Here is a 27,923-nt window from a genome sequence, read left to right as displayed (position 1 = left end):
CCGTTTGGAATACGTTCTTCTACCCTCCTACCACTGTTCAACTCCCGTTTTCATCCCCCTTCTTCTCTTGTCTCTGAGCTACGAGCTTCCAACACGGCGAGGACAAACGAAAGGAAAGGAAAGGATAGGATAGGAGAGGAGAGGAGAGGAAAGAAAAGGAAGGGAAAGAAAAGGAAAGGAATGGAAAGGAAAGGAGAGGAGAGGAGAGGAAAAGAAAGGAGAGGAGAGGAGAGGAGAGGAGAGGAGAGGAGAGGAGAGGAGAGGAGAGGAGAGGAGAGGAGAGGAGAGGAGAGGAGAGGAGAGGAGAGGAGAGGAGAGAAAAGGATACAATGAAAGGCGAGGAAGAAATGTGCAGACGGTTCGAACGATATTGACGTTAGCGAATCGATTTCGTTCGCGTGCTATTTCGCTCCTTATCGAGGCAGAAAACGAAGAGTACTAGCGCGCCGTTTCATTCCCGACGTCGAGGGTTCGAGTTCCGGTTCTTGATTCGCGACGCGATTTTTGTGACGTTCTGGAGAAATAAAGGTTCTCAGAAATTTGACTTTTAGACGAGAAGCAAAATTTAGGTTTTGGAGAAAGAAAAATTTTTGCGGCATTTTGATCGAAGAATTTCTAGTGGAGCTGCAGCGAATTGTGATTTATGGTTTACTAATAAAAGATATTTATGCAAATACTATATTATCCTAATATTATTTTATAATCTTCAAATTTTGTTCAAATATATTGAAATTTGGATGGAATTTCCCATCGCAAGATCAAATACAATATTATCATTTGTATAAATGTCATAAAACGAATGATTTAAAAAGAAATGTCTTTTATTGTGAATTTCCTCCATATTTTCTAAATCCTAACTTCTTCAAATAGGTTACAAAATTTGAAACTTCTATAATTACTGATTTATTTATTTTATAATTTAACTGTATCCAAATCAACACTTTTAATTAAATTCCAGAATGGAATTTTTGTTTGTCCAAAATTTATTTTAAGTTAAAATCACTTTTACCGTGGAGCTTTCTAGAAAATGTGCCCATAAGATAGTAATGGCGTCGCCATTCCAGTTTCTTTAATATTAGTTACGTTTATGATTAAAATGATTGTTAAAGAAGCTTCAAAGAAGCTCTTTTTATTACAAAACAAAGAAAAATTTCATAATTAATAATTCAAATATTCGATTACAGAATACACTTATTTATCATAAACCTTTCATCCTTTCATCCTTTCATCCTTTCATCCTTTTTGAACAAGTTCCTCAATTTTAAGCTTACTCCTCAACGTTTCCAATGTCAAACGCAAACTTCAAAATTTCAAGAGATTAAAAAATCTGTAGTAACTAAATTATCATCTTTACTGCAGCCAGTGTGAAAGAAAGTAAACCATTTCCACTACTTAATAATTTCCAAATCCTATACTTTGTAAAATTAAAATTGGTAGCATGAAACTTAAGAGGTCTACAGGTATTATCATTACTGTAAATGCTATTCCAGAAGACAATTATTTCACAAATCGCAATCTTATACTCAAATATTCAAACCTACCTCGAATTTGAAAATCCTAAGGAACTTAAAAAACCTGGAGCAACTAAATCGTCGTTTTCGTTGGAGCCGTCCCGTCGCGAAGAGAAATTGCTTCTATCGCGAATTTCCTTTTATTTCCCGATCCGCTCGATCTACTAACTCCACTCCCTTTCCTTCCAACATTTTCCAACGCGACGACGTCGACGCAATAATTCTCGAGCGAACTGTACATAATGGAATATTACACGGGCCATTAAAGAAACGTTAATCTTGGCCACAACAAGTTCAGAAGCGCTTACAGGATGCTCAAACGCGGCCGGGATTATACTTTGTACACCAGCTTTGATTCTCCATCGCCCTGGAGGCTGTTTCGCTCTCTCTTTCTCTCTTTCGTTATATTCGACCCTCCGTCCGCGTAATTTGTTAAAGCGCTAAATTCCGCGATCATCCCGCCCCGTGTCGGAACACAAGCTTCTGCTGGAACTTACGCTACCCGTTTAGGTTAATTGACTGCTCGTTTTAATTCCTCCGACTGTCGGTGTTTTGCGATTTGGGAACAGCGGAATTGAATTCTTGGTGTTTCATTAGATGCTTGTGTAAATCTGGTGTGCAAATACGGTTTATGTGTTTGCGTGTTTCGCGTGAAAAATACATGTAACGTATTGGTTCTTTTTTACTACAGATCTCTATTTCACTTGTATCTGTAGTCTACAAAAAATATTTGAATATTTATTGTAGCATTTATATTCTGATTAACTAAGTGTATTAAAAACTATACGAATTATTACTTGTTATTATTTGACAAGCATTAGAATCTAAATAGAAATTCATTTCATCCACTTAATATCATTAAATGTATAACAGGCGCCGTGCTTTGAATATTTTATATATTTTTGCATATCGTATACATTCTGTACATTTTTATGCATAAATGTATAAATATCCGTAGTGTACTAATAATAATGTTTCAAAATAATACCAAATAAAAGTTCTAAAGTAAACATTTTCTATTGACTGCACAGCGGTCAAGTGAATATATTTATATCTCTTACTTCTTACTTTTATTTTTTTTACTTTCATAAAATTCTTGCAAATGTTTCGAGTTCCAAAAGCAATGAACGCGATTGCTCACTAAATCAAATTATGTAACGCTTTTGCAATTGCGAAATATAATAAAACATGTAATAAATAATGCTATTAGTACTTTACGTAATCACAGCTTGACATGTTGTTAGAATTTTAAAATATTGGATATTTTTTCAGTTATAGTAATTCTTCTAAGGGTAACTTCATATAAAATATATACAAGAATTTCTGCCGACGGTTAAGTGATGAGTTAAATATTGCGATAATATAATATATAATATAATACAATATTTTTAGACACTCTTCATAGTATTTACTTCACAGCTTTCACAAAAAGCATTTCGTTTTCAATTCTTACCTCATAAACTTAAAAAAAAAGGTCCGAATAAAAAAAGCATCTCATCCCGGTGTTATTCCCTTTTCTTCGAGAATTCTTGCTCGAGCATCTTGCCGGAAATACGTACACTTCGGAACCATTACCAAGGCGCGATGGAGAGAAAGACAAAGAAGAAAGAGTAGTCAGCAGAGATGAAGAGCGGTGAGAGGAAAAGAGAATTTAGCGACCCTCTTTCGTTTTTTACCCTGAGCAAGAGTCGAGAGCCCCTTAGCCACCGTTTATTGGACGCATGCAAATATCCATGGCAACGAGGGACCATCATGAGAAGCAACCCCCTCGTCGCGAGCTTTCTTCGTATTAGTGGGTGGAGTGCGAGTCTTCGAGATATCACGAAGAAAAGGGGAGGACCTTTGGGAAAAATTTTCTTTTGATCCGCCGCGCTGTTCCTACCACCGCCAGCGATTTCTTAATTGATTCCTTTGTCTCGCGAAATCCACCTCCTCCACTTTAGGGAAACGAACGATTTCCAGATCGTTTGGATCAGTTTTAATAAGAATGTTTATTAGAAAATTTTTGGAATTACATTTTAACAGTTCAACAGTGTTGCGCTAATCATTGTTATTATATGAACACCGTTTGAGACTTTCGAGAGTTAAATGTGACAGTGTTACCCGAGCTGTGAAAATCTCAAGACTTTCATTCTTTAGAGTTGTCTGTAATTAGTCAATTGCGAATGTATGCATTTTTGAAAATTCAGGGGTGCAGCATTCCACACAGTATATATAATACGTAAAAATATATAGGTATATATATAGGTAGAGTACATATTATAATATGTAGTAGATGAACGAAATTTTTACTTAGGTTCAATTTTTTTAGTTATGTTCATTCAAATATAAAAGTGTATAAACATTCGCCGTAGTAATTAATATAATGATGAAAGCTTTTGAAAACTGGATATGGTATAGATACAGTAAGATATAACGTGCTTAGTTTTAATCCTTTAAGCACCGTCTATTTTATTTTACGAAGATAACTGTTTCTTATTAGATATTAATGTAGTATCGCGGACATAAGGCCTAGGAGTTAGCGAGTGAACCACATACAATGTCGCGAGAGCCGAGGCGTTTTTAAACCATAAACAATGTCCCGAGAGCCGAGGTGCCGATGGGCCCGTAAATGTGTCGTCGGTGAATAGTTTCATAGAAAAGGTCTACGTGGCTTTGGCCACGAGCGGTCGCAGAACACGTGTGGTGGGTCTACGGGAAGACAAAAGACATGCGAGAGCAGGGCAGTTTGAGTTGAGAAGTCAAAGACTGTGAATCGACAAGTCAGAGAGTGCGAGTTGCGTTGTAGAGTATAGTGCTGTTAGCGTTGTCGAGAGTTGTCTAGATTGTGGCGTGTTATTGCGATTAGTTCATATTAAAATACCATCGCTTTTCTGTCTATATTTGTACAATCCATTCATTGTAAATAAATTACAAATACTAGGATATAATAACAATATATTCCATTGAAGATACTACATTAATGACTTTTGTAAAGAAGACATAACATCCTAAGATTCAGTTAAAATGAGCTCAAAATTAGTGTATGCATGTGCAGTGTATAGTTATATTTATTTTACTTTTATATGATACCATCTTTCTCCTATATTGAATTTTCAATGAACAAACATTGCTGTAGAATATTTTTGTATAATTGTCATTTGATATTTAAAAGAATGATATTTTGTAATATTCTAGAACGAGAATGATCCTATAGGTATATGCCAGAAATTGTAAAAGATCCTTAAGGAACCCAAATATGTAAATGACAAATACAAATATGGATAGGTACTTCTTAAGTATAAAAAGTTAGAACCTTCGATTGTATAATAAAATTCTTGTAAATACTTTCTACGATTTTTCGCCATGTATTCTAAATCACCATCTTATACAGTTTCCATAAAATATAAAATATTATAGCAAAAGCGTTAGATATACGAATTTTGCTAACACATTAAGACACAGATTGTTAAAACATAACAAAATTTATTCACTTTTACCATTATTAAGAAAAAAGAAGGAAAAATCTAAAATGCAATGTGTTAGAAAAATTATATACACCCTCTGTTATATCTACATATAAGTAGTACGCTTAATATTGTATTGATATCTTGCAGATCCTACATAAGTATCAATAATATTCTGCTATCTAATGCTAATAATGCATGATGTAATTTTATCCCAAGATTTTTAAGCGTTATATTTTTTAATCTTTCCCATTTCTTTTAGAAATATATTGTAACGATAATATGTCTGTATGTTAATATGTAATTATAAATAATCTTGCGGCAAAGTATGTTTTTAGTTCTTTTGGTAAGTCAGAGATATATATAGTTTGATAAGTGTATGTATACTTTCGTGATTGACTGTACATTCCTAACAACTTGAACCATCGTTACTTGATACTTGTGAACGATGGAGTATCAAGGTTTTTTATAATTCATCATTCAATTGTACTATACTAATCACATAATAAGATTGTATACTTGTCCCATGATAGCAGCTTCAAATGGCTCGACAACGATGGAATTCATGTCGTTCTCTTTACACAGAGATTTCATCGGTTGGCATAAACACACTCCCACAGTCACCTCGCAGAAAACTGATTTCCACCCTCCCCCCGTTCCACTCGCTTCCCAGCCCTTCGACTATCTATGCAAATGCGTTTCTGTTTTGTGTGCGTGCAGAAAGCCCCGTTGACAATACGCTTGCGCGCTTACGACCTCCACCCTACAAAAGTCAAGCTCTATTACGCGTGTTTTGCGACATGCTTTATAAACTGTCGTCCTTGTTACCGTGGAAAGCATCATTGGACCCAAAGCTCCCTCTTTTTGCGCCCGTTTCATTTAATGTTCCGTTAACGTAAGCGCGTAAACCTCGCGTTTCCTGCTGTAATGGCTTCTGATGACTCATGGGAATTTTGTTAAATACTGTCCATTTGTCATGTTGTTTCTAACGCTAGAATTATCAGACTAGTGGAAATTATCGGTTTGTAATTTTTTATAAGAATATTATAAGTAGATTTACGAAACATTTGGGTATTTTTGGAAATTTGAATGAATTTTTACATACAGGATTGGTTAAAATTCAGAATAAGGTTTGACGAGCTAATAACTTTTGTGTCAGCGATATTACATAAAATAAATGCTTAACGTGTGGAGATTTGTCCGACTAGATACGAAAGAGAATTTTTTAAATAAGTTTCATTCGCCGTCTCGCAAAGTTGGACTTTTGCGATTGAATTGTTCATGACTGTATTGCAGATTTTTGTGCATTTATAAATGAAGACGTAAAAATGAGTAGAATTCGCATAATATGCTAAAATACAGAAAATTTCCAAAATATAACTATCCGTTATAATGTTTAGTACCTAAAAATTATCTACTTGGATATCACTTTTTTCATTCGATTCATAAAAATATGAATTTGCATAAATATCCGCAATAATTATATTATATTTTGTAATTAAATAAATTAACACGATCATTTTAGGATTTGTAACTTTCATTACGGATCAGAGGATTTTAAGTAAGTGAACATCTGTTCCGCCAACGCGACATCCGAATCCGAATATAATCTGGCTATTGTCGCCATAATCCATCATAACGTTAGTTAATGTATGGGACTTTAGCATTCGAATTTCTGCACACGGTTTGTTCACGCACACTTGAGCAACTCATGAAGAATATCCATCGAAAAATAAATTTTCTGGAATATCTTGGAAACTATTTTAAATAGAAGAATCGTGTAAATGGACGAATTTTGCGTTTTGGAACAATATTTGATTATGTAAACAGCTTTGAGAAGAGTTCATTTGGATTTCGACGGTATAAAATTTATTTACTCTACTTTTTTCTCTTCAATTTCTTCAAAATTTCAATTAAAAGAAGTTTCCGTACTCACACTAGGGATGTTATCGTTGGTGCAGACACCTTCCTGGAGCAAACGATCTCTAATTTCCCACGCAAAGATAGAGGGGCATTCGCTTTTGTAAAGGGAAATCTTGCTTACGACTTCTGCTGTGGCTACGCGCGGTTTACTGCCACCGATTGCTCTGGGCCTGATGGATCCGGTTTCATAGTACCTGCAATAATAATAATTTGCGGTACAATACGGTACATGTTAGTAACTCATGTTTGAGGTAAATTCGGAAGCTTAAAATTCTCTACTATGTAAATACATCATTGTTTATAAGTATTAAAAATAATAATTACAAGTATTAGTACTATATTAGTATGAAAGCATTAAATCAGTATCAGTTACTTGTACTGTTATTAGGTAAATAACTGTGATTATTGATGTAATAACAGTTATTTTTGAAATTTTTACGATATTTTACGTTTTTAGTTATTGGAAGGAAGGTAATTTTTGTTTAAATGAAAGGTAGCCATCACGTAAATCTTAGAGGATTTTTTTCAGAAAATTAAATGAATAAAAGATATTAATTTTTGAATATTGTGGTTATAAGTAACTATTATAAATGACCAACATTTGTCTTTGCGGTAACCATTATCGATGATGGAAATTTTTTTGGTTATCGATAACCATTATAGATGACGGAATCTTTTTATTAATTACGATTAAACATCGATGAGAAATTTCTTTAGTTTAAAATCATGTAAAGTAGGACATTATAATCAATAATATTTTTGCCTATGTGTACGATATAATAGAGATAAAGTGAGCAATATTTCAACCAACCTCCCAAGAATCTTCGAGACGCAGCCATTGCTAACTTGCAAAATCCTAGAAATGTCACAAGGTCGCGCGCCCGAATGCGCTAGCTCGACGATCTTTTGCCTCGTCGAGTCTGGAAGCGGCCTACCGCCGACGAAAACACCTCCGAGCTGATTGACGCCACTGTGACCTAGAAAAAAAGTAAAACATCAATGGAAAGATTGTTACTAAATTCTTTTGAATAGATTTTTTAATAATTTTGAATATAAACGTTCGGCTGTTTAATTGTAAGATATTATTGACGTAACTTTATTAAAAGCTTGTCAAATGTACCATAGATATAAACAGTAATGACTTCTAAACTCCATTTACATTTTTGAATTAAAAACATTTTTGACATTTTAAATTATTATTTGATCTTAATAAGATGTAATCAAATACATCAGTATAATAATTATTAAATAAGAATAGTGGAAGAACATTTATTTTGTATTTGATGTAAACGTAAGAATAATAACTACATAACACACAGATACCGTAAAGACGTTTGGTAATGTCGTAAAAGCATCTTTTGAATATCCCATATCAGGAACAAGACCATTTCAATCGCTATTATTTTTCATTATTTTTCAATTTATTTCATAAATTTAATAAATTTTTTAAATACATTGCCAAAAATTCGCAATATCTAGCAATTGTGTATTTCAATCACAATAATAATTCAATTTCTTACAACACTAAAAATTACCATCCTTCATTATTTTTCAATTTTTTTTATATCGTTAAGACATTTTTCAAATAAATTTCCGAAATTTCTTAAACTCCAATAATAATATATTTTAATCACAATGATTATTCAATTCTTCTAACACTAAAAATCCACATTTTCTTCCCAGAGAACACCTTCTACTGACCATTTCTCTATTTTTCTTCGTCGAAAGTCAGCTAGCTTGTGGTTTTCACCCCCGAGAAATTAGGGCGTGGCAGGGTTGCGACACCGTGGCCCGTCTTCTTCACGGCGAGTGCGGGAATATAAAAGATTCGCGAGGAGGACACCGAAGGCTGCTGACTTTCGTGTGTGTTCGCCGTGTCACCGACACAATGAGTCGAAGATTATCTACGATGGGATTCGCTAACGTTTTAACGTCTGCAGCCAACCCCCCATCCATGCTCGTTCAACCCTCTTGGAGAACGAACAGCTCCGAGAAGAAAAGAGACCGTGCCCCTCCCTTTTTTCTCCTTCTTTCTCGCCGGTCTTTTTCTTTTTTTTATTTACCAGCGATTTCGAAGAGGGGGAAAATACGTGATCTATGACGATGAAGGTATTATATAGGAGATGTGAGAATGTTTTGGAGGTTTTTAGAGGTGGAGATATTCGTTGGAATTTTAGTTCTACGAAGAGGTGAATTTCGTTTAATTTGTAGGTTTGTCTATATAGAAACGCGTTTGGATAATGTGGAGAATGATAAAAAAGAGGGTCCAGAACTTTTAGGGTGGACAGTATTCATCAAATGATGGAAAAAAATCATATCAGGCATGAATCGATAAATTAATATTTTCAAAGTTGCAAACAATTTTTCGTTTTGATTAAAGCGACTGATTTGCGTGCTATGTATCGTGCTAAATAAAAAAGTGGATCATCTGTTCTCTTGCCACTTGATACATAACGTTGTTCTTCTAACGTATTACCAATATAAATTACCAATATTACCACATGAATAATCAATTACGTCAGAAAATACATAATGTCAGTAAAACAGTAAAAAAACATGAGAACTCAATTCTCTGATATATTTTCTGTAATATCTCGATGTCGCGCGTATATGGAAATGGAATAGAGAAAATGTAGCAAATTTTTTGTAATTCGGAAGTTAGACAATTTTCATGTAACAGAATAATTCTCGAAGCGAGAAAATCATTGGCTTTAGTCGAAACGAAAAATTGTTTGTAACTTCAAGTACCATTGCGAATTAATTGAATACATCAGAGTGCTTTTTTCCTGATGGCTTTAAGAAACAATTGAATAAATTTAAATGATTTTTCCATTTTACATATCAATTATTTTTGTGCTCGTAATTCGCGATAGTTAAGCTTCAATGTTCTGAGCTATTTTCATACTTATTTTATAACTTCTGTTTCTTTCATTTCCATTATCATTCTGTATTCTTATATGAACGTTAGTTCAGGAAGAATTAATCAATTTTAGCTCCTTGATAATAGCACCGCAACACAATAGAAAATACATTTAAGACATCCCAGAAATAATCTGTTTCCCTTTGCAAATCTTCTTTTGCCCCCCTTGCAGGAATTCTTTTCCCAGAGCTACCTTCAATTTACGAAGTAGAACGATGTGCGAAAGAGTGTTTAGACGTTGCCGATTGGTGACTTATAGATATAGGAATGGAAGAAAAGGTATTTCGAATGAAAGGAACACTCGTATCGTCTCGTCTAGGTATAGAAGCACCACGATCCTCGCGCGCGAGGCCCATTTTCGAAAGTCAATCGACCGTAAGCCCCCCTTTCGTCAATCGCATACGCTCGTAAATCTTCCTTATAACTTGCGCCGACTCGGTTAGTCGTCGTCGTCGTCGTCGTCGTCATCGTCGGCGACGGCGGCTGTTCGAGTCGGCGCGAATTAGTCTTGTCTGGAAATTTTAGTTATTCGGCATTTACTAACTTTCGTTTCACGCGAAAGAAACCGCCAATCCAAAAATAACTGTCGTTTCGATCCTTTGCTTTGTTCTTTCTTTAAGGTAAAATTATTTGGGGCAGAAGTATATTTGTACCAAATTGAGTAATTTCTTATGAACGCGCGTGCTGTGGTAAAATTCACGTATTGTTATTATAATCAGTCGAGGTATCGAAGAATTTTACTAATTGTTCATAACGTAAAAACGAAATTAGCATATGCCATTCGATTTTTCCAATTTTAATATGAAGATTTATTCTTTTACGTTATTGTAATCCATGTAATTAATTTAATTCAATAGAAATATCTCAAGACGCTGAAAACATAAAATGACAAAATTTAGAAGTAATTTATTGATTATAACTACTTTGGATGAAATGTCAAATGCTCGGCATCTGCTCTTTAAAAGGTATACTATATAACTAACTATATAAGAGAAAAAAAGAAAGTATTAATATCTTGCTATTATTTATAATAAGGGTACAATTGGATCGATTTAAAATACCCGTGGCATCAGAGCAAAGAGCAAAGAGAAACAGGGGGATCCAAAACGACTAATGAAGTCCTAATAAACGACAGGCTTAGAGTCTGGCACCCTTTCTTGATATTTAATACAAACGTTACAATATCAAAACACATTCTCTGGCAGAATGGCCACTCGAGAACACCCTTTCATCGCACGTTGCTAATACGGACAGGGTTATGCTCTGGTCGACTAAAGGGTGTACCCTTCTACACTTACACTGTGTTATAAACAGAAGCACGCGTAAAGGTATACACAATCAAGCTGTAATTCTTCCTCTCTCTCTCCCTCTTTCCCTTTTTACACTCCGTAATAGAAAGATATTACGACTCAAAAATTTGATATTTCCAGAATTTTTATATACTAAATATAATTGGGTTGGCGGATGTCTCAAAACTTTGTTTACATACAAATCATATATTTTATTCCAACATTATTGCAACAATGTAATTAAACCAAATATGCACTATTCTGATTAATTTTCTGACATCTATTGGATACCTACCTACCACTATTCCATCCGTGTAGAATTTCTGTTGTTTCTGAACAAAAACATAACTTCAGAAAGGTCAAAGACTTATCCGATAACCTAGTATTCTCGGCGCAGAAACATTTTTGTTATGTAATAGAATTTATTACTACAAAAAATAGATATAGACCTATTATTTTAAAGTATTTCAAAATAACTGAAAATTCTTCAGTTGAATTAAAACATCAAAGCGCTTATCTCATTTGTTTTCTTTAAATCCCAGTATCATTTCAGGATTTTTTTATTTTAATGTCATTTTATAACTAAAAGAGATTATTTTGATATAAAAAATGGGAAAATCCTGGAAAATTCCCATAACAGGCCATGTTTTTTAAATGACAAAAGAAGATGGGAACAATTATTAAATTATAAGTATGAATTTTCAATTAGAAGAATTTAATTGTTAATGGCGAATCTTCAATTAAAGAATTATTAATGTCACAAGAAGATCGTAAATATCCAAAAAATAAAAATATTTTAAATGCTATAGATTTGAATCAGAAAATCTACACACATACATATATACATGTACGTATCATAAAATGAAATACTCCTACTTAAATAAGCAGCTAAGTATCTTCATTCAAGGAGGCTGTTACACGCACTCAACTATACAGAGTTATTAACACATCAGCATTCATAAATCAACAGCGAAAGGGCAACACGCGGTAACAAAGGAACAAACAAAAAATGCAACGGGAGCAAATGTCGCTAAATCTCTCTCGCCCTCTCTCTCACATTCTCCCTCGACCCTCGTTGTGGAAAGGGTGTGGAAGGCAGCGAATTGTCGAGTTTCGAATGCCAGTCCTTAACGAGCGATAATAACTCGAGCAAATAGCGTGCATTTCTAGAGTTAGTTTCTGCTCGTGTTACGCGTCCATTGTAAACGTGAAGCAAGAAAGGGAGATAAAGAGAGAAAAAGAAAAAGAAAGCGAAAGAAAAATAAGAAAAGAAGAAAAAAGCAGGAAAGGGATAGAAGTGTGAGGAAAGGAACGAATTTTGGATATTGAAGAATATAGCAAAAAAATATAGATGTACAAGATTGGAAAGGAAGAAGACAAAAATTGAGAGAAAGGAAAGGAGAAAAAGAAAATGAGATAAACGAAAATGAAGGAGAGAAGTGGGTGATGTCTTGGTTATTCAAAGAAAGATAGTGAAAAGAAAATAGAAGATGAAAGAAAGAGATCGGGAGTGCAAAGAATCAAGATGCAAGAAAGAGGATGAAAGGGAAAAAAGTGAAAAATGAAATGAAAATAAAAAATCCTGAAATTATTTTAACTATTTTATAAAAAATCCTGATAGGCATCCAATTCGTCTAATATTGCGTTGTAATGTAAATTTTCTCTGTTTTTGTGTGTATTGAATAAACAAAGAAAATGTTACGATTTAATATAACTGATTTTCACCTGATATATTGCAAAAATCCAAGTTCCAAATTTATACACGATAAGTAACATTTATTATTCACCTAAACAATCATGAGAGTTTCTAAACAAGCTGTTTACTACGCAAAATCTTCGCTCTTTAAACTCTTTTTCAAAGATCTTTCATTCCTCATTTTCATCCTCTTCCTTAGAACAGTAACTTGAAGTACCGTTAAAACGAAAAATAAAATAGTAAAATCCTTCCTTTACTTCCTGGTAACTTACACGAGGAACGATTAACGACGGCGAAACTCTCTTTGGCGGCTTTTCGCCAAGAAAAGATTCATCGTGGCCGAGACTTTCCACCGACATGACAGTATGATAAATTGCGTTCTACGTAGAATCTCGTATAATCGATAATTGATCACCGTTCTTTTGTTTTTCATAATACTCCTGATAGCGAATCAGCTATTATAACGCTAGTCGAAAACAGAAAACCAAGAATCGTTTTCGTCGAATTTAATCCACGATGATAGTTCGCTTTTCATTGTTGCTCGTACTCGGACATTTTAGCCGGTTTATAGGAATAACACACGAATGTTAGTAAGACATATAAATTGTTGATAAACTAATGGCTGAAAACTTATGACAAGACTGTGAATGTTTAGACATGCACGTTAAATACGCAATTATTATTCATTTAAATCATTCATTTGTACATTTTTATCAAATGTAGCTTCTAATTATTATAAAATCATTATTATATTTTGTATGTTTTTATTATACGCAGCTTTTAAATTTTATTTTATTATTATCTGTGATTTGTATACTTTTATCATATACAGAGTTTTTAATTATTAAGTCAACATTAATTTCAACACTTTTATCAGATCAAGATAGTATTACCATAAATAAAGTTAAAGTGTCGAAATACTTATGAACGATAGTATCTGTAACACTTGAGGACACGCGACGTGCAAAGGGTCCCCTAAATTTCAATAGCTTTACCGGTTCACCATTGTTCCGTGTAATTGATTATATTACACGGTGAACCAGAGGACCACCTGGACGAAGTTCAATGAAACTAAAGAAGAAAATGAGAAGCTACAACGTGGCAAGAATAAGAAGTTGTTCGGATGATGAATGTGCCTTCTGAGCCGTCGCGTCAGCGAGGCTCTGTTTCTCGTTTGTAAACGAGCTTCCCTCTTTTTCTTGTTTACATAGACGCTATTTTACTCATTTTTATCGGTGTTCTATCGGCAGGAAGAGAAATATTTGTCCTGTACTTGATAAGCATATCTAACCATTTAACTTGGATAAAATAAATTTTGTGTAATTAGCGGATAGATCATGATTCCGCAATATTTGGACATTTCCGGAGTTTTGATAAAATGTGTGGGAAACCTCTACGAAAGGCTACATATTTAAGGCTCTAGATCTCTAACTTCTTACAAAATGAAATAAATTCTGTAATCAAAATTGTATCTATTAGATATTAAAGTTAGATACTAGACTAAAACGTACAGACATAATACTTTACAATTTATTAAATTTACTACATTTACAATAGGATAGAATCTTTTCTTTTTCTGATTGTGGCACATGGACTGGCTAAAACCGCACAATTTAATTTAACGATTTCAAACAAATAAACTTTGTAGTAAGTAAAATGATTAAAAGTACATTAGTTGAAGTATTATTATGTTTCTAAATCGCATAACTTTGAAATATCATTATAATTATATTATAATTTATTTTTGTATTTTTACAATATTTGCACTACTTTTATAATATTTCCTATATCTTGACACACTGCACTATACTACAACAAACTTCTCAAACAAGACCATTTATTACTAACTCTATCCATTAAATCAAAATTCCTATATAGCAACTATAATACAAAGACAAGTTTCACAATCAAGTAGGACCAGTAAAGCTACGATATAGTATCCATTAACTCAGATCATTTTACGTCATTGTACTCAATTGCTCTCTTTCTAACCTAAAATGGGAAAGAGAGAGAGAGAGAGAGAGAGAATTCGTAACAAGCATGGAAGCAACTTGTAAAGTCTGAACAATGCATTCTGTAACTGGATGACAAACGGTTAGTGAACGATTAAGGTTGGTTCATCTGTTGTCGGTGTCTCAATCGGCTCGACGTACAAGTGTTTCCGGGGAATGAATGAACAAGACACCCCTGGAACCATTTCAAGCCGCTCAACTTCCAAGAGGGAGGAGTCAAGGGATGCCCACTTGGCCTCGAGTACTTACTTTCGTGGTGTCGAACGTTTCTGCACTCAGCGAGGATAATCGTTTCACAGGATGAAAGAGAACGTGGCCGACCGATTCTACGTCGTCCAGTTTGCTTCTGCGGATATTTTAATGTAGACTTCAAATATTGACTGAAGGACGATATGTTGTAGCAATGACACCAAGGTGAAGAAAATGGGAAGTGAATAAGGATGAAAGAGCGGAAATATATGATTCTAGAGGAAAGATAAGAGAATACAATGTTGTTTATTTTCTGATTTTGATGTTATGTAGTTGTTGAAGGAATGTACTTTAATGTACACAGTTAAGAAGGGGAACAACTTATTCGGCCCAGAGATATAAGCTTTTTAACTAGAGATGACAAATATGAAATTTTGTGAACAAAGTAATGGCATACCTAAAACTTAATATTGTTGAAGAAAACCCGTAACCTTGAATGAAAGAAACAGTTTTGGTAATATTTGATCGGTTGACAAGTTATTAGATGTTAAAATTGCTCGCGTATGAAAAACGAAATAAATAGTGCGTTTGAACTAGTGAGCGATGTATAATTCAACGCGTCAATACACGTTAGCGTAATCGAATGAGTCTTATGAATCTTACGAATCAAATTTATTACTGAAATTTCTGTTTTATGTCAATAACATCAATAATTGACTTCTGATAATTAAAAATCATATTTGACGATACAAAAAAGCTACCAAATAATTTCAATAACTTCTCCCAATAATAATAAATAAAATCACAAAGATTCCAGACAATTGATCAGATAAATCAACTCTACTCTCTCCACTCAAATCAGAATTGACAGGGAAATAATAAAATACGCAACTTGTATAACCTATAAAATCCCCCATTACATCGATACCCTTCAGACATACGACAAGCCAATACCAAAAGATCAATTCCAATCTATCAACCTTTAACATCGAACATATACAAAATTCCGTATGTCGTCGGCAAACGTGATCTATTCTGTCGGCAAAATCATCCTTTTAGAAAACGGGACTCTCCTCTCTCGTTCACAATCCCATATATCTTACCATGCTATATTGAGACACCTAACAGTGAAACTACACTGACGAGGGTCAACTACGTGTAAAACTGACCGGCAGGTAAGAATATTGGAAAAACGACGGAAAAGTAAAAAAAGAATCACCAATGACGATATAGGATCGTCATAATAGCTTCATTGTTGTGGACATGTTTTCAAAATGAGGACTCTTCAAAAATTTATCCCTCTTTTCCTATACTTCTTTCCACTGTGCTAGTGATGGGTTCAAATACGTCACAAGTATGGTAAGTTACGAAGTATTTGAATAATGAACATAAAAGCTGTTATGAAAAAAGTATTATTCTGTAATCTTATTAATTATCTTGTAATCTTATTATATATATATATATATATATGTATTCTTATTAAGTAGATTGTTACTTTACTTTTTGCGGGTCGAGTTTTGTAAATCCTAAGATTCTAAAATATAGAAATTCAAAGGAATGAAAATGTTAATAATTGCAAATTGACATTGAAGTAAAATAAATAAAACAATTACATACTATGCAATATTACTTCGCATGTTATACATTAGTATAGTATTTCAATTCAAAATATCTAAATAAGGTTTAGTTTTAACAAAATAACATTACATTGATAAATGAAAAATAATTTTCTGTTAATATAGTCCTTAAGAATCAAAGAAGTAAAAATGTTTTTACAAAATTTCTTTGCTTTTGGATATAAATAGAAATAAATATCATTCTCTAAAATAAATACAATAGCGAGTATATCGAGCTTGATCCCATCGCTAGTTCTCGTGAATGCAGTACAATAAGTCTTCGAGTATTTGTTGTGCCGCTGTTTGTAGCCAATCTGCCGCATGCTTTGGTCTACGTAGTACCTCTTCAGCCACGTATACACGATCGTGTTCCCCTCTTTTCCTTTTCATTCCTTTTTTGAGGCAGGGTTCGATCTTTAAGAGAAGGACGTTTTTCCGAAAATTTGGTTCCGACAGTTATTAGCGTTATTAATGGCCATGCATTGACAACTCGATTCATCGTCGATCGCCCATTTGTAGCGAGGGGATCGACTGTTGTACAGGCAGATGTACACCTTCTGCTCAAGGGTCAAAGGAACACAGGGATGATTCTGAAAGGCGTCAACTGTGAACAAGAGTAGGTACATGGTTCTTGTGGATAGCATTGATCGTCGTTGTTATTCTTAGTTGCGAGCGAGACATTTCTTGTAAAGTAGTTACTCGATGATAGTGTCTATTAATCCTTTCAAAAACGTCACAATAATAAACTTCTTCTGCATAAACGTCACATATTTCTTGCATATATTTTACACGCATAGATACATACAGGCCAGTGATAAGTCCTCTTCAAGAAATATTAAAGATTTTGTTTTCAATATGTTCAATTCCGTTTATTATTTTTACATATCCTTCTATGAACTACTAAATTCAAATCAACAATATGTGGTTGAACATAATCTGAATCCTGATTTGTTTTCAAAAAGTTATCAACATTATTGAATCCTGGCTGGTCGATGCAAAGATAACGAAGGTAAACGGAGTGATTGGGCTACGAAGAGAAATATGTGCGGATAGGCTAGGAAGCTCGTGGATGGGCCTTTTCCACATGATGCACCCGGAGAAGCGGCTCTGACAGATCCGTTGGCGTGGAATAACGCGTTTACGAGCTCTTTGTCCGGTCCGCTTTGGACTACGACCGCCTTGTGCTACCGTCGCTGTTGCTGCTACCTTGGCTGTCGTCGATCCAGATCTATCCGAGCAGGAAAGTTCGAAAGCACAGGTTAACCCCCCTAGATAATTGGATAATTTGGACCCGAACAGCCAAGAAGACCAGATTAAGTAAAAAATCGCAAACGAACAGCGACAGCTGATGCGATTTGCATTCTGCGCAAATACAGTGGATTATGCTATGACGAACGAGTATTGCAATGACCAGTTCTTAGTAATAAAATTCTATAATTCTTTTTACATGTTCTATAACGAACAATTCTTAAGCCTAATAAAATTCTCCAATCATTTTTATACAGGTCCAGATGAGTAACATGCGCAAATATAAAATGATCGCTTCTGAAAAAATCTGAAGAGAATATAAGATAAAATATTTTCGTATCACGCATATTATTCAATCAGATCCTGTATATTATATATGGTTGCTCACGGAAGTATTCAAACACCTATAAAAACTACTAGAAACCTTTTAGAAATAGATTATGTCTTATACGAAACATTTTGAAATTTCACTAACATTGCAATGAAGCTCGGCTATTATGATTCTATTAGTAATGTTTCAAAGAAATTTAAAAGTATATATAGAGGCTACAAAATATTTAGTTTTTGTGTAAGTGATTTCACAGATATCACAAAAGTATTTAAACAGCCAATCACACATTATATTAATAAATAGACTGTAGATTTTTACACATTTATAGAAAATTTAAAATTGAAAAAATCCACATAATACGCAAAGATATACAGAATATTTAAAGTATAGGTAGCATTTATCATAATATTTAGTGGATGAAATAAATTTCTACTTACATTCTGTTTGTGTAATTAAGTTTATAATTAGACGAATTTGCATGAAAGTCTGCAATTTAATTCTTACTAAGAAAATTCTACAATCTTTTCTATATAGGTACAGTAGGATTTCCTATAACACGGAATTTCGTGTTATATAAGTCAGAGTTAGATAAAATGTTTCTTTTTTGATATAGCAGAAAATGATACTTGCAATAACCGAACATAACCTAACATTCCAAACCTAACCCACATCGTTCCATAATAAATACCAAAATAAACCAAAAAGCGAAAGGAAAAAGTACGACAATTCCATCCACAATAAGAAATGACATATGTTCCAAACTTGTAATCCTCGTAACAATTTCGCGAATTCGTATAGATCCAAAAATAGAGAAAATCCTAATCGCAATTTCTACTCGGGGGATAGTTGAGTAAACTAACTGGGGATCTTTTTTTTTTTGTTATTGCGAAAAACGCGACGAGGTCCCAGCACGAAAACGCAGAAAGAGCGAGACGAGGGTTGAACCACGTTACTAGGAAATAAAGGCGACGAAAGGGGCCTTTTAACGTGAACACAATCGGGCATAAGGTGCACAATGACATCGACTGGCTCTGGTATTGTGGTCGACGCGGTCCCGCTTGTTCCCATGGGACTCGTGTCCACCGAGGGTTTTGACATAATTAGTTCACGTATCGGAATGATCAGCTGTGGGAATAGCGAGCCATAGCTGTCGATCTACATCTAGTTTTCAAAATGAAATGTGAGCGTTATTGATTGAAGAGAGATTGAGTCTTTATCCTTGACGTTCCGTTACGACGTGTGTGATGAGGTTTCTGAAAGATTTGAGGCGAATTTACTGAGGTTGCGATGGTGTAAATTTGAAGCGTCCATAAAGAATATAACGACGCAATAAACTTCATTTCAATTTCATGCTGTGTAAATATTCATCCGATATTAGTATAATTATTTGTACTATTAAAATATGAATTAGATAGGATATAAAGCAAACCTTAATTTTTATAAAAGCAAAACTCATAATACACTTATGTAAATGAATGCTTATACACGTTGTATTCAAATTCATTTCTTAATTGTTCGCTAATAGAAAAAATAAGAAATATTAAATATATATAAACAGATATAACTAGAAATATAGGTAACAAAATTTAGAATTTTTGCTAACTTCACTACTAAGTACACAATATTCTAAAGAGTATTATTTACTTTCATGAGCATTTCTTACAAGAAAACGACATATATACATAGTAGCAAACTAGGTACATTAAAAAAATAGTATTTGGCAACAGCGTCATCCTTTTCTGCCTTTCAACTTTTGATCAATGGCGGATTCTGAACGGCAAATATACAAATAGTTTTCATCAATTCTATAAATAAGCATGAAAGTCCAACCATCCTTTAACCACCAGTCATTCAAAAACGACAAAGTATCATCTCAAGAAGGATTAGAAATACGAAGCCACGAGTCTCCATAGAGACCAAGCGATTTGGCCTCGTTACCAAAATACGAAAAATATGGGTCAGGCAAGAGCAAAGCACATTCGGTGAGATTAGTCGAGTCGTCAGGACCTGAAGAGGCTCTGGGAGCAGGTGTGCGGGTGGAATGGTTATTATTGTGCTCGTAGAACGGTCCAGAACTTTCAGAACGTGAAGTGGAGGACCACTCGAGAGTCCTTTTTAGAAAAAATGTTTTCACCACTCCCGTGTTCCTGTGTGTCTGTACAAGTTCAAGCGCGCGAAACGAAAGGAAAAGAGGGGAAAAAGACGAGAAGGGAGGAGCGAACAGTGGTGCACAAATGAACCTTTCAGAAAATTAAATGGAAAATCCGAACGCGACGTCATTATCGTCCTATTAAGTCACATTCGCTAACGATCCACGCATTTCGCGTCTATTCCTCACGCAGCGTCGTCATTTTCATCTGGAGAGAAAAACAAACGACGATGGATAGAGAAATTGCACTCCAACAGAGGTTTTTTTTATGAATTTTTGTTTTGTTTTATATGGTATATATAAGGAGAAACGAGCTTATGTGCACTTTGAACACATATGGGAGAATGTAAACGTTCGTTTAATAAGTGTTTTACTGAAGATTATTTAACGATTCTCCTGCAGAACATCGTTGACGAGATATACATGAAATTACGAGACACCGATGGATTTCTTGAATGTTTCTTGATACTAAAACAGTGAGCCGTAAATGCAAATCTGACGTAAATAATTAAAATAAAGTAAATACATGCGCAATTATATACTCAAACCACCAGACATCAATTTAGCGTTAACGCGTAGGTAGGAATAATTGCTCATCGTTTAATCAGACTACTTTTTTTAATGGAAAATTGTTGGGCGAATCATACACCGACCTTTTAAGAGAAAATTTCAATGATTTATTGGTAGATATTAAATTCGATGTTGTGCGTCGCATGTGGTTCAGGTATAACGGTGCAATCTTTTACTTCAACAAATTAGCAATATTTTTAAATGATTGATTTTTGAATACATGGATCGGTCCCTGGTGGCAACTAAAGCAGTTAGTTTACAACACAGCAATAGATAACATTGAGATACTCCTGCAACGTATTATTGAGAGTCGTCAACAAATGTGGATAATAGCAAGCAACTCTGAACGAGTCAAAATTGAATGATGTCTGCACGCTTCTATTCGAGTCGCAGCGAAGGTGACCACTTCAAGTAATTTCTGTAAAGGCAGGTAAACAATTGATATAATACAAAAACAGCTATACCGGAAACAAAATCGTACTGGACATACATATTTATCTGAACGTTTTTTTTTTATTTTAGTGTGTCGAATCTACCAGTGAAGTTATGCTATATATATAAAATTTCTACATATTGCATTAGTTTACAAAAATACTACGTACATATTTCCTATCATTTTGTGGCGAAGAATTGTTTTTGAACAGGTTTGTACTTTGAAACGTCAAGTTGCTGTAGTGATCTTGTTAGGGGGATGAAAAATTGACAAGCAACGTACGGCAGTTATATCAACCACGGGTAAAGAGTTCTAAACGAAGTGTTCTACTCATGGTTTTGTTGAAGATGATTTATTGAGTTTCAGTTTCAGTTGAAATAGAGAGATACGCGAGGTACCTATAAAAGCAGATATCGGAAGTGTTTGTTGAAGAGAATATTTTGAGACGGCTTAAAGTTTTTATTGTTCTGTAGATACTGAAAATGAGAACGAGTGAAACTTGTAAAAAGTGGATAAAAATTCCAATTTACCCAACAGAGATCTATCAATTGATTCTGAAATATATTTTTAAATTTTAGGTTTCTCAATATATTACATTTAACGATAATATTTATATCCTTTAGGATAGATATCTTACAATTGCTGAATGTGTTTTATTTATAATCAGTTGTCAAAACTATATTGATATATTGCACTATGTTTATGAATTATCCCACGTTAACAATCTCTAATAATTAAATTGAAGTACGATATGTCTAAGAGTACTCCATATTACGTAAAATACCATTTGTTTTTCTTGTATGACACGTGCCAATCAATAACAAAATATAACTTTCTTAAATTCTATTTTCTTTATTCATAATTTAGAAGCTTTCTGGGAAACAGGCACATAAAGAAGATGGAATAAATTGATACTTTTTAAATAGTAATTACGATGAAATTATTTTAAAGAGCTTTGTTCTATTTATATATGCTTGATACTTATACGTATATATATTTACCATAAAACTGTAAAAACTTTTTTCAGAAAATTTTACAATTGAAAATTAAATTATCAATCAAGAATTAAAGTAAAACCTTTTTTTTAGAATTCTTCACGATAAAGATGAAGTTAATAATCAAATTATTAAATTTTATTAACTATATAGTGAAATGATACCTGTAAAAATTTATTTTTGTGGTAATGCAATGTTTTTGTATGATTTTTTGTAAAATCTATATTTAATGCACTAGAATTTTGGATGGTTATCGAGTTTTACTATCTGTACTCTGTATTAATTTTGATAATGAAATAATTTTTTTTTCTTTAGTAATAAAATTATATACAAAATATTATTTCTATAATATTGTAAATTTCTCTATAAAATCCTCAGAATTTTATATAGATATCCAATTTTATTACCTATGCAATAGATGTAATAAAATTTTGCAGTATGAAATAATACTTAAAAAGTTTTCTTTCAGGAAGCTCCTCGGCTAAACATTTAAATTAAGAACTAAAAATTAAAGTAGTTCTTCTGTGTATCCCGATATATCGTCAACAATTATAGGTACTATAGTATATTAAAGACATTTGTTTTTTTATCCAAAAACTACACGGACCTCTGTTGCAAGGGCAAATCTGTGATCCACGGGGAAAGTACAATGAGAATCCGATGTAATCTCCGGAAATGTTTAGGGGAAAATTAGGCCGACAGTTGTCGACGTACCCATGGATACTATTGCCCCCTCTGAAGCAGTTTGTCAAAATATTTATTCAGTTCGGTATTCGCCGTTTTTTTCTTTCTCCTCTATTCTATTAGATCCATCAGAAAGTCCTGTCGCTTTTTCTCTTGCCAACGTTTGGATCACGAAGCATAGATGCTCCGAAATTCTCTTCATTTTCGTCTTCATCGCGCATAATACGTTTTTCTACACGTTTTCTTATTTTTATTTTTATTGACATTAATTCTTAAATTATTCATGTAATTATCATATAATTCATCAGCATATAATATAAGCATCATATAATTATTCAATTTATTTAATTATCAAATTCAATCTTACAGACTACTTGTCATAAATGGATTTATTTAGAATGATTTCTTATACATATTTGATTATTGATGGATGATGAATAGATTGTGGATTTTTATGCATTTATGGGAAATTTTAAAGTATATGCAGAAATGCATTGAGTGCATATAATATACTCATAAATACATAAAACAGTAAACATATAGTATTACTTATGATATATAAGTATAAAAATATGTACATATAAATATGTGTGTATAAATAGCCGTAGTCTAATGATGAAGTAAGTGTGATGATATTGTACATATTACCTATTCTAAAATATTATTTCATAAATTTAGTGATCCATATTGATTTACATGATCTATCTTAATCGAACATCTAAATATCGCTCTTAAATATCGCTCTAATGATATTAGAAATTTTGTCGGAAAATTTCTATTTCATTTCTATTTTATTTAAATACATATGTAACAACGATTAGATTATCCATTTACTTACTAACCAACGTACTAAATATGTTGCAACCTCCTTACAGCCGATGCAAAATACCATAAGATGTATCAACTCGTTTATATTTATATTATTCAAATTTCAATTGCATTAAATTGCTATATATTATATCACAAAAACGTCGCCCGTGTACAAATTACGCTCGATGTATAAATAATATACCTACAGATCAGTGGAATTATATACACAGCAAGCTATCATTTTCGTAAGATACAATTGTTACAATTACTGATATTATATAATTAGAAATGGAAATAGACTATATATTAATGGTATTTTTAAATTTGTGTTGCTTTCGAGAAGATTGCGGTATATTTATTTTGCTGTTCAATAAATAAATAGATAATCTAACCGTTATTGCGTACGTGAAATATAGATGAAATAGACATTATTTCATACTTCTTAGCGCTTTTCGAAGTTGGTAATAGCTTTCTGACAAAAAATCTTTTATTTTACATTTTGTAGTGAAGCGATCGATATTGCAAAACTAAAGATAAAATAGTTTTCATTATTATTAATAAGCAATTCTCTTTTATTTCTTTATTGTTTATTTCAATTCTTCATTCTTGTTAATGGAAAAAATGTATGAGTTGTCCCGCCCTCCATGCAAATAAGAAATAAGTCAACTGTATTCCGCAACTGATATTATGCTGTGAACAGTGATAGAGAAGGATATTTCTATAACTTAATAGTGTGTTATACTATATCATTTCGCAACGAGAGTGGACTTATGTCCAAAAAGGAATCCGGAGAACAATATTTCCTGCGACGAAAACACGAGTTGAAGCCTATAGCAAGGGAATTTCAAAGTGTTCACTCAGGCTATTGCTTTGGAACCATCTCGATATCAATCCAACAGTTACAAAGCAATCACCGAATATACATAAATGAAATTGTTAAACAACAAATTGTTTGCAATAACAATAAGTTAACAACGAACAAATGGGAGAAGTTTCGCAAAGAGGGTCCGACACCGCTAGAGGATGCAGAAGGTTCCATTCCGATAGTTTAATCCAATCCTCAACAATCGGACATACATAAAAATTGGATTTTTGCAAAAAATATAGTTTACAAAAAACAAATGCAAAAAGAGTTTGTAACTGGACCAGCGGGAGAACATGACCCACAAGTTACAAAAGAAATTATCTTGATTGGTCAAGCCGTTTTGGAGAAATCGACGAACATATATGAAATATATGATCGGTGCAAAAATAAAAGTTCTTTGAAAAAAAAAAAAAAAAAAAAAGAAAATAGTTTACGATGACCGAATTGACAAAGTTTTTTAACAGGACCAACCGGAGAATATGCTCCACAAGATACAAAAAGGATCATCCCGATTGGTTAAACCGCTTCAGAGAAATCGGTGTATATACATACAAAAGAAAATATGTATATATCCTCCTTCTCCGAAGTCGGTATAAAAAAATATGACATAATTTCAATTTATACTGCCCTTTCGTCAGAAACAACGTCTAATAGGCCATCACAATCCTTCCCACACATTTCTCTTTTTCTGCTTTTAATTAATTTCAGTAGTATATATATTATCGTAACATTATCTCAGAATTTAATTATTTCATCAATGTTCAAGATTGTCAAATTAAATAATTTTACAAAAAAAAACCTTTGTGAAATTTTTTGTGAAGATCAAACACAGTTCTTCTATGATATAATTACAGATACATTTACAGCAATTGTGTAATATGTAGAATATTTTGTTCAAATAAATTGATGTATACTGAACAGAAATTAAAGGTACTATAATATTCTTCCGTTTATTTAGAAGGAATAAACATGTACAAGGATCATTTTTGTCGTGTGCCCTCCGATAATTAACACTCAAATAATATCACTTTGTTACAATTGACTATAACAATTCATGGAAAATTCTTAAAAAGGAAATTTAGTTTATTAATTATTGTATATTATTTTCATATTGATTAATTTGTTTATTATTTGCTATTATCATTATTATCTTGTTCCGCATACTCTGTGATAGAAATTAATAATAAATAAAATGAAATTAGATTAAAGATTCCGAAATTAGGTGTATTCTAACTCTGAATTGTTATTGTGCCTAATGGCCCAATAATAGCGCATCTAAAATTTAATATTATAAATCGTCAATTTATAATATTTCTAATTATAAGGAAAAAGAAGTTACAAAGAATGAATTTAGCTCGGCAGATTTGGAAAACTCGTCTCAACGATTAAAGCTAAATCTCACGCTACGCCGTCGCCAACTAACGTTCACAGGCGAACAAAAGCGACGGCGACACGTCGTCGTCGCGGTATCTTTTCATACCGCCGCTATTTTCTCGGAACCACCCTCCTCGCGACAGTTTCGTAAGGGCGCGGTTTACGTCACATTTTTTGTTCGTGCTATTAGTCATACAGCACGTGCTATAGTCGTGGAATGACGCTCTCGTATCAACAAAAAAGCAAGGTTCTGCAAAAAAAAATTAAGAAGGATCCCCGAAAAAAAGCGTTGAAAAAGAAGAATAAAATATTTTGATTATATTTATTATTGATATTATACTGTTGAAATATTTATGTAAATTTATACTTTGCAGACTACTTTGTTACTTATACCTCGTTTATAGGACGAAAAGCTTTTACTTTTGTATTTATAATAGATTTTCTAAATAGACATAGGTTTTGATTGATGTTTAGAGATTAATTGTAGGTTTATACATACATATATCGCTTAGTTGCATTAATTAAATGGGAAGTTAATTGGATAAGAAAGTAAGAAATAGAAAGTTAAAGACTGAGTAAAGAAATAAGTATCAGTTCATATATAAGAAATGGATGCAAGCCTAGCCAAGTATTAGAAAATTACTAAAATATTTAAGAATTATTACGTCTTCTTATAGTATTACGAGATACTTACTGCAAACGTACAGTATGCAGCATGAATAGCCATTTTAAGCGTGTAATAGATGTTAAATATCGGGAGTTCTTAATATAATAAATAATTGACTATTTAAATACTTTTGTCATCTTTACGAAATATATTCTGCAATAATAATATTTTGCAGCCTCTATGTTCATGTCTGTTTTAAAATTTATCAGCATGTTTTATATTCTCCGTGATAGAGGCCAGTAACAAAATAAAATTAATAAATTTCTAATTCTAAATTTTTGATTCCCAATGGCTCAATGATACCAGTTAAGAGTAAAATGTGTTTAATATTCATTCCATGAAAATGTTTCTATTTTTGCATTAACAAAGCAAAAATATACGACAGACAGAGAAGGGAATAGAGAAGTGCATTAGCGTGGAAGCTCATTAACGCGGCGAAAGAAAAGAACGAGTGGCCCGACGACCCTCGCCATTGTCAAGACGTGAAGCTATTGCGATGGGAATTTCATGGATTCTTCACGGGACCGTCGTGATCGTTTCACTGATTTAACACAGAAAAGTGGACGAAGGGAGCCGAAGACGTAACGCGATTGGGTGTTCCTTTTAACGCTGCCCTTTCACCCGATTTATTGTGTCGCGAATCCTCTCAGAAATTATCCACGCAATCGATGATAAATCAAATTAATTCAACGCGTCTTTATTAAATAAACACTATGTGTGTTTATAGTTACCCGCAAATTTAACATTAACTTTCTGTTTTTAGTACTAGAGCTACAAAATCAGACAAAATAATTCACATCAGTCTTTTGTCTCTCCAAGTACCAAAAACATACAATTGTTGTTTGCCATATTAATATATATTTTTATTGAGATATAAACATGGTTACCAGACTTAAGATGTTTGAGAATGTAAAAATATATAAAATATTTAAAGTATAATAGTTGTTATGATATTTAGTATTGGATGAAACAGATCCTTGTTTAGGTTCCATTTTTTTAGTTGTATTTGTGAAAATATGAATTTACATAAACACCCGCAGGCTAGTGATTACATATACAATTACTCACGAAAGTACTCGAATACTTATAGAAACTTTGCATGAATATTTTGAGTTGATGCAAAAGTAATGGGAATATTGGAGTTTCGTTCATAAAGTACTGTATTCGTAAAATACACTATTTTGTTTAATTAATA

At 33.1% G+C, this 27,923-nt stretch overlaps 1 protein-coding gene across 4 annotated transcripts in view; it reads right to left on the bottom strand.

Annotated features, from left to right (window-relative positions):
* LOC122566857 (paired box protein Pax-6-like) overlaps positions 1-27,923 on the bottom strand; it is a 144,369-nt gene that overhangs the window by 91,936 nt on the left and 24,510 nt on the right. For 3 of the 4 annotated variants that reach the window (XM_043724698.1, XM_043724700.1, XM_043724701.1), the window contains 2 exons: positions 7,692-7,857; positions 6,894-7,077 (listed from right to left, as the gene is read on the bottom strand). In XM_043724698.1, the coding sequence (XP_043580633.1) occupies positions 6,894-7,077; positions 7,692-7,857 (350 nt within the window). The remainder of the gene's footprint in view (positions 1-6,893; positions 7,078-7,691; positions 7,858-27,923) is intronic. The other variant, XM_043724699.1, reaches the window with a different exon arrangement.

The sequence above is a fragment of the Bombus pyrosoma genome, linkage group LG4 (assembly GCF_014825855.1).
Source record: "Bombus pyrosoma isolate SC7728 linkage group LG4, ASM1482585v1, whole genome shotgun sequence".
Taxonomy (NCBI): domain Eukaryota; kingdom Metazoa; phylum Arthropoda; class Insecta; order Hymenoptera; family Apidae; genus Bombus; species Bombus pyrosoma.
This window is presented reverse-complemented; position numbering and strand designations above follow the sequence as displayed.